General features: G+C 33.9%; 1 protein-coding gene across 2 annotated transcripts in view; it reads left to right on the top strand.

The window, feature by feature from the left end:
* The first annotated feature begins 267 nt into the window (after nt 1-267).
* Nucleotides 268-9421, top strand: part of LOC113239844 (partitioning defective protein 6) — a 23649-nt gene continuing 14495 nt past the window's right edge. The window contains exons 1-2 of one of the 2 annotated variants that reach the window (XM_026476990.1): nt 268-423; nt 4682-4907. In XM_026476990.1, coding sequence (XP_026332775.1) covers nt 364-423; nt 4682-4907 — 286 coding nt within the window. In that variant the 5' untranslated portion in view covers nt 268-363. The remainder of the gene's footprint in view (nt 424-4681; nt 4908-9421) is intronic. The other variant, XM_026476991.1, reaches the window with a different exon arrangement.

A 9421-nucleotide genomic window follows, 5' to 3' on the forward strand; every position in this document is an offset into this window, starting at 1 on the left:
GCGCTTTATTGGTGTTGCTAGCAGCGATATCCAAGTATTTTCTTAGGAACTGCATGGAAAGGAACATAAAAACAATAAATCTAATCTGTTTTCTTTTACTGATTTTATTAATTCCGTTTGACCAATGATATGCCACGCTGTCATTGGAATTCGTCAGCTATTGGTCAATAATTACTAATTCATCAAATATGTCGCGACAAAAAGCATGCTTTTAAAAAATTACGACGCGAGAGTGGAATGGATCAGCCTCAATAATTTAATAAAAACTTTTGAAATTTTACAATGTTTTGTTGCGATTAAAGTGCCTAAATGTTTTGATGGTTGTTTTATTAGAATAAGTGTTAGTGAATAAGTGCTTTCGAGATGTCGAAGAACAAAATTGCGGCTAGGATTGATAGCCAAAATGTTGAAGTCAAAACTAAGGTGAGTGGGAAGAAATTTCTAATTTCTTTGCGAATTATTACAGTCGTGTGATGTTTGAGACCTAGTTTTTGTTCCTAGGGCATGTAGCAAGGTTTTTTAACCATGAAAAGTCTTAATATACTTCCTGTAGGGCCAGGAAGTAAGTGTCAAGTCGTTGGAGTATTGTTACCATAATTACGTATGGGAGCAGTCGTGGTAAAGATAATTTTTGAATTTGCAGGTGTATTCCAGATTTTGTTACGTCTTTATTCTGTATTTAGCATCATGTGTGTACAATAGAACATAAATTCCTCTGTAACAATATTACTGAGGGCCTATTAATGTCGGATGGCATGAATTGACTGTAACCGCCGTATCACCTCGCACAATCCTTCAATTGTTTTGTAATATAATGTCTTCTATCTATTCGTTATCAACAGTTGAACTGTCCGATAGCTGGCATTGTGTGATCTTTAGGTTTAGGTGTGTGGTCCTGGTGTAGACGAGGCCTTACTGAAAGTTTCAGTATTAGAGAAAATCGTGGACTGCTGTGCTAATAAGCTTATATTTAATGCAACAAAATGTTAAAAATATATCTCAAATTTCATGTCTTTTTACATGACTGTGTCTTGGAAGATTATTTTATTTGAAAATTTAAAAATTTTGGTCATTATAAAATTATCACAGTCTATCCAAAAAAAATTTAACTCCCATTACGGTTCTTGCAGCACTATTTCATAAACTTGTTTTGAAAAAATTTAAAATAACAACTGAGGTAGAGGTATTATTATTATTATTATTAGGGTGGCTTCATTTGGGGCCTATGCAGCTCCTCATCACTGCAACCATTAACTGGTCTATTGTGATAACCACTAATTACAGTTCGGAGCCAAGACCAACAACATTATGGAACTGAAGGACATTCCTGGCTCCGACAGTTTATGTGTCCTATGGGTGTGGCCTGTGCCTACCCAGTATGGAACTTCTTACGATTAGAGGGCAGCACTGGGCGAGGAGATGCACAGGAGTTTTATCTGCCTCGTGGCAGAATCTACATTCTCTGTTTTCTCTCTGCCGAATATTTGACATGTGCTTGTTCAAGCCACAATGCCCTGTTTAGGCTCTAGTCAGCATTCTGATGCCATTCCCGTCCAGTGACAGAGAGTAAGGAAAATGTAGTATGCATAGTTATATGCTGTTTTAATTTGACAAATAATCGATAGAAACAATGTTTAAATGACAACCCTATCAAGGGTTCGATAAATATTAGTACAAATAGTAAATTAAACGACAAAACTGTAAAAAGTTTAATAATAATATAATAACAATAATGCACACACTCAACATAGCCATAGTTAGTCAGATTATAAGCATATATGGTGATTTAAAGTTGTTACGTTGACAAACAATGAATAGCAACAAATACTAACCTTAACAAATCTTAAATTTTTTGGATATGCCAGTTACACTTATCCACTAAAATAATTACAGAAATATATAATAGTCTACTTTTCTGTTAGTTTTCATACTTAACATTTTCTTGTTGGACCATTTTATGTTTGTGAGCAAAAATGAAAATTAACTGTTGTTAAATTAGTTTTAAATATATCAGAAAACGGTTGTTAGCTTGTTTTGTATACAAAATATAATGTGGTTTGAAACTTTGCAATAATCAGAATAACCCACTTGTTATTCTTGTAATTTTGGTTTTGTTATAATTGCACTAGAGTTCAAAATCATCAAAATAATATTGTAATAAGTGCCAAGGCATGCCCATTCCTTTTTTTACATCGTATAAATTTGTTGGTGATGTAGTACATTAAATATTTGTGTTAAATTTGGGACTGTAATTAAAAAAACATAATAATTTGAAAGTTCTAAAAATCAATGGTGCGACTGAATAAACATGTATTATCTACATGTTAATATTACACATGTTCATTCAGTGAAGCCATAGAAATATCATGATGATGTGGACTTAAATCATCGAGTATATAACCAGAAATAGAGACGAAATAAGGACCATCCATCCCTCGCAACTAACTCATCAGGTAAATGGGCCTTGTATTACTTTTAAATATCAACTCTTGTTTGTGCTGAATTCACAAATTAGAAAACTGAAATAGTACAGCGCCAACAACTGACTTATGTGTACGTCTCCGTATATTCCAAAAAATTATGTATTTATTGTAATAAAGATAATATCCGTAATATCAATGGTGGCTGTTCCATCTGGTAGTGTGGGAAACACAGCAAAACATATTATTACAAAACAAAGGGTTCAGTAATAACAAAGGCATCAAGTAATAAAATATTAAATATGTAATTTTTCAACTTTTGTCCATTATATCTAGCTCAAGTTAAACTGGTCGACTTGAAGTGAAACAATTGACACCCGTCAATTGTTTCTTGATTTGGCAGAATAGTTTTCAAACAAATTAAATTACATTTCAATGACTTAAATGTACTAAAAGCATTACAATACAAATCCCTTGTTTACAAAATATACATGCTATAATTTTTCTCTATGCTTAAAATGAGGATTTAACGCATTTCCTGTAGTAGTGGTTAGAGTACTGCCAGTTTGAGATTAGCCAGAATTCATTATTTAAGTCAATGAATATGATTCATTTTGCTACACATCAAGGACTGAAATGCGGTGGTAATTTGAACAACTATGTATTTCCACCATATTCTCATGCTCTCTTTACTGACTGTCATAACTATAGCTAGTTAGGTTAGTTAGTAAAGCAGATTATTCAAGGCAATATTTTTATTTATTTATTGCTAATAATTTACATACTAACTTATCTAACACAGAAACATTGTATGACATGCATACTTATTATTTATCACTTATGTATTATTACTCAAATTTGTTGACTTTGTTCAACGTTCAGCTTGTCCTTAGACATAGGTCTCTTCCAGACTTTAGGTCTCTTTGCCTCCATGCGCCTCCAGCAACATATTTAAAATTGTCTTCCCATCTGGTCCCAATGGTACCATTCCACAATATCCCTTATCCCAAGGCAATATATTTTAGGTTTAACACAGAGTTTCCCAAACTTTTTTGTTCTTTTCACATAGACCCCCTGTCTGTGTTGTAATATTTTGTACAAATTCATCATCATCAAATGTGTGTTCCACAGCTGACACAGTGCTAGTGAAACACTTAATTTAAAAAAAAATCTGTTTAGTTTGAGAGTCGTATTCTAGAACTCTACTCAATGCTCAAGTCAGGATTTGAGTATGGTTTAAAGCACTCGAAATCATACTCAAGTCCCTGCCATTAGGGTCGTATTTCCAGTGCGTGTGTTGCCAGTGCAATCCTGACTTGAGCATTGAGTAGAGTTCTAGAATACGACTCTTATACATTTACCTAACAAGTTGTTTGTTGTGAAAAGTTTTAAGTACTCCAAATGTAATTTATTGTCTATTATAAAAGTATTGCTTTATTTATCCAATTTTACCATTAGTATTTATTTATTTCATTTATTTTCAAGTTATAAGATATCAAAAACCTTTACCTAACAAGTAAAATGACTTTTAAAAAAAAATTTATTTGGAACAACAGTTATTAATAACGATTTACATTGAATATTTTTAGGTAAAGGTAGTTAGCGCCAATTACAGTCGTCCACGTTTTCATTTTCAAATATCTAACCTACTCAGAGTAAGGTAAAATTTAACACCTCAAAAAGAAAAAAGAACAAAAACAAACACAAAAGTACCTACAGTAATAAGCGTAGCAAAAGGTGTGAAGTGTGCAATCGTGACCTACAAAAAAGCGTGCATTAAAAAAAATAGACACGAAACAAGAAAAATAAAAATAAAAGTCTGTAAGTGGTACACTGCACTGCATTCAAATTTAATTTTCAGTTATTTTCGAATAAGACTGTTTTCAATTTACTTTTAAAAGTGTGCTTTCTACAAACGGATCAAGTCCATAAAATTTTTGATTAAAAGCACGCATCAAAAAATTCTTAAAAATAAAACCAGAAATATAAAAATTTTTATTGTTAAAGCTCCCATACATTTAATATCACATTCATAGAGAGGTTAATATATGATAGTATTAAATTATATTATTATATTAAACGATAAATGAGGAGGTCAGGAGTTGATGAGTTTCTCATTTGGTCTGAATGTTCGGGATAGTAAATCCAAGTTTGTTTCGTCGCTCCGTGCTCATAGTACAGGAATGCATGGGAATGGTGTATTTGTAGAAAAAATATATATATACTTCTTTTCTTAAATAATGCTGTTGTATCTTTTTCAGTTTGACGCAGAATTCCGTCGTTTCTCCCTAAACCGTACAGAGAAACTGAAATATGAAGACTTCAAGGCATTAATAGAGAAACTGCACAGACTGCATGATGTGGCCTTCCTTATATCATATACAGACCCCCGGGATGGAGATTTGTTGCCAATCAACAATGATGACAATTTGGCCAGAGCGCTGCTCACTGCCAGACCACTGCTTAGGGTCATCATACAGAGAAAGGGTGAGTGGATTTTAGCGTGTTCATTGTTGTTTTTTTATACTAATCGTACGACAACGCGTACAACAAACGGTCGTTAATTTTAAAGCCATTCAGATGTGATATAATAACAATAATGAACTTCTACTGTTTATGCATGGTGAAAAATTGTCACGATATGGTAAGGGCCACCAAAATCGTGTATAATAAGTTTTTGAAACTTCTAGTATCTTAATCATATTTGATCCAGTCTTCTTAAAAGAAACAAGATCGTTAAATGACCTATGAAAAACCAAGCAATTGATCTTTTTCTCAGACTGTAAATTTTTTCTAAAATCTGAAGTTAACTCCTGTAGTTGATAGTGGTCTCTTGAGAGCGTTTTCCCTTTAGCTTGTAGCTACCTACAGAAGATCGAGTGGTTTAGTATTTCATTTAAAATATCCATAAATTATTACCAACTTAAATTACCAAATAAAAAAACAGGTTCCAGGGGGTCTACTCTCGAATTTCGTGCGATATCCGTCCGAAACAATTACTGCCAAATAAGCAATACTTGACCAAATGAAAAGACGCGTGATGCGAATGAAGCTTCATACTGGATACTTGTCTTTTTATTTTGTCGAATATTACTTATTTGACAGTAATTGTTTCGGAGGGATGTCGGACGGAGATCGAGAGTAGCCCCCCAGGTAGCGCCCCAAAATGAACCCCGTTGCTGTAGTACTCATGATATAGGGAATTTCCCTACTTTGAGCCCAGTAATTGGTCTGGTTCATTATTATTATTATTATTATTAAAATAGTAAACTCAAAAAATAATTTATTCGAAAAAAATATCTACACCACAGAATTCATTATCCAATAAAAAGAATTGCTTCGGGGTATAAAACATGTTTGTTTTTTGAAGCATTTTTAAGATTTGCGGGTAGATGTTAGTATTATCCAAGATCTGTATCCATCCATACTAGCTCGATTGCGTTTACTTCTAGGTATGATCCTCCCGTATTTTGTGCCATCCACCACGATCTTCGTCTAGTTTTATCCATGTACGGCCTGCGAGTTTTACGATGTCGTCTACCCACCTCGTTGCATCAAGTTACACGTTTCTATAACGTCTTGTTGGCCACCATACGGTTAGCGCTTTACTCTATCTGGATCACTAATTATATCCTATCTATACGTATTAATACACGTTATACAACACTGTCGCTATTATACAAAAGAACAATGGCATAAAAATGTGTAACGTTTTGAAATAATACCTGCTTCTCATTGTGCCCGAATAGGAAGTCAATTAGGCATACAATATGGCACTGACATGTGACGGTCGCTACGTCAGTAAGGGTACTACTGCAACAATTTTTCTAAATATGTAACTATTTTTCTTTTGGCTGTCGTCGGAGTTCTATCGGTTACCCTTTGCATTTGATGCAGGGGGCCGAGTATTACTTCTTTGACAGTATTTGTACCGGACGGATGACGGACGCAGAACCTTGACCGGAAGCAGTCAATCGACTTGGAAGTAGTTGTACAATTAGTAATAATTTTTAGAGTCCTTATTTTGATTTAATTTTTGTTCACTTGGTATATTGTTAGAAGTGAATGCTATATTACAAAAAGGAAAATAGTTTTACAGCACTAAAACAACAATAAAGTACGTAGTTCAGAATTCTAATTATTATAGATAATTCTAGTAATTACTAGATATTATGGATATTTGTGTTCGGTATCTGAAGATTGCCGAGAAACATAAAGAATATCGTTGTATAGTATTTCCATGGAACGTGGATAAGCGGTGCTGGTGGGGACTTTTGCCACCAGTGTTCTTTTTGTTGCGACAAAAAAGCAGTTCCAGCTCGAGGATTTCTTTAATCTCGATTCGACTATAGACACAAGATGCATGTATGCATGCCCTTGTTAAATTTATAGTATAGCATATTTTAAAATACTGTATTGGAAATTGAAAATTTTTTTTGGAGCTAAATAGTGTATATTTGTTTTTTCAAACAAACCAAAGTTACGGGCTCTTTATAGCTCACGACGGAGTGACAAGTCAACAAATAAATATACGTGATCGAGATCGAAAAAAGTTTCATTTACAATTATTGTATTTTACAACTGCGAAAACCTAAGAACTCGATACTGTTTTAAGGTTATTATGTCTAATATTTCGACTGAAGAGAATATAATAGTCGTCTAAATTCGACAGCACTAAGTTCAAATTAAATTAATGATAACGGAAGAGACAGATGCGTTGTATCATTAAACTTTAACAACAATGCATCTGCAACGTGCCAAGGCCGTGTCGCCCACGGACTTCGAGACGTGATAAATTAGAGACATGTCGAGTAATTATTAGGCATTGTTACGTACGAGTGTACCCATGTACTTGCTTGCAATTTCGTTGTGTTGGTGTTTTCGATTCAAGGTCTACAAAGTAATGCAGAAGTCTGTTCTCTTCTACTACGAAAAAGTTGTTTCATGCTTTCCCTACAACTTTTTTAGGATACCAAGTGACAAAACAAACAAGTCGTGTTGGTAAGCGACACTCCTGTCTCCATAGCACTTGCAGTGCCACTCAGACCTTTAAATCGCAAGGATTGAGGGGCACTGCCATTGCGCGCCTCACCTTTGAAAAATGATCGAATAATCAAACAAGTCTGTTCATCATTTGCCCGGAATTAAAATCTAGTCACGGAAGACCGCGCATGCGCTTCGTCCGTACGCACCCACCGTATCATAGTAACGCCGCAGTAACGCTTACTTTTTTCGTCACACGTTTTTTGTTTATAACATCCTACATGTCGCCTCTGATTAACTGCCAAAAATGATATTAGTCAAATTGCTCACGGCAACGTATTTTCTATGCAGTATTACTAACGTGATCATTATTGTTTTACCTCAGAGCGAGGCGCCGGTAAATTTATTATTGTTTTAAAAATAAAGCACATTTTTATGATAGTTACGAAATGTTTATTTAATGATTAAACAAATTTAAAAAATAATTAAAAATATTTAATGATCAAAAATTTAAAAACAGAACTATTCTTGTGTAGTCTGATGGGTTGGCTTTATCTATTTTTCGCTGTCGCGCTGTTCTTTTTAAATTTATTGTCACGTTCGATCTGTTTTGTTAAAGCAGAACATTTACGCATCTTAAGCTGTAGCTCTCGTCAAACTCAAACTCATTCTTTATTCCATAGGTAAACAAATTACACTTGAGATCGTGACATTGATTAAACTCTACACTCATTCTTAAAGCAGATTTCCCTGAGAAGAACGAATAAGAAACTCTTTGTAAATAAACATTTCTATACATTCATCATTTACAATGTTTTTTTTCAAAGATCGTAGATCGAAACAAGTTGCAAAAGCTAAACGAGTCGCTACCATGGATTTTTATCATCCAATTACACTGGAAACATACCTGTACTGTAAAACTTGATTTTAAACCTCGTAAATGGCAAATTTTGAATACAAACTGGAATCTTAATAATACAATCGTATACATTGCCCTTTATTTTATTATTCTTTTATTAAAAAACAACTAACATCAATAAAAATGTTAGTGCAGACTTAAAACAATTTTGCGCCGTAGTGTCGCAATGTTGGGCACTCACTCATCTCTGCAATGGTCTTCAGGAGGCTGTTGGGGCTGAGGAGGTTCTCAATTCGACTGTTTGTTTTTTTTTTGTATGTATGTTACGCGATAACTCCGGCGAACCGCTTTGATGATTCTTTTTTTGTTTGAAAGAGGGTACCTCAGATGTGGTCCCATTTAAATTTGAAGAAAATGTTCCACCTCAAAGGGTGGCAAACTAGGGGACGAATGATTTACTGTTTTTTGTTATCAAAGTACGCAGAAGCCGTATATTAAAATAAACTTTAGTGTAAAGACACGAGCTCTGATATCGAATAACTGTATTGTATTTGTGTAATGTCGAATTTTAAACCCTACGATTAAAGATACTGCATTAATTACTTAATCTGAAGTAAACATTATTATTAAGCATCTGGCTTCTCTTGGAGAATTTGTGTCTAATCCGTTGATTTCCAAAGTAGACAATATTCACCCCCACGGGTCCACACCACGTGTTATGGGTCTATGAATATGACACCCATTTAGGCAGGTTGGAATCAAAATTTTTGAGTTCATAAAATATATTCTATTATATTTTTTTATACTTTGTATAAATTTGGTTCTACAATTAAACCTAACAAATTGATTAGCATTGTGTCAGCTGTTATAAAGACACTTGAAGCTGATGAATTTGTAACCAAAATCTATATTAGAAAGGGGATCTACACAAAACGGAAGAAAATTTTTTGGGAACCTCTAGTCTAGTCCTTCATGGGAGTTACACTTTTTTTTAAATTTATGATTGACTACTGAACATTGCTCTTTAAGTCTATTCCGGTTTCTGGAACAATACAAAATGACACGGTATACATAGGGCGCACTATAAGTTTCCGGAACTGGCCACTTACTTATACAATATTTAAATGGTAATTACAACATTTGAAAATGGAACTCTTTG

Source organism: Hyposmocoma kahamanoa, unplaced genomic scaffold, assembly GCF_003589595.1.
Source record: "Hyposmocoma kahamanoa isolate Upper Pololo Valley unplaced genomic scaffold, ASM358959v1 116, whole genome shotgun sequence".
Lineage (NCBI taxonomy): Eukaryota > Metazoa > Arthropoda > Insecta > Lepidoptera > Cosmopterigidae > Hyposmocoma > Hyposmocoma kahamanoa.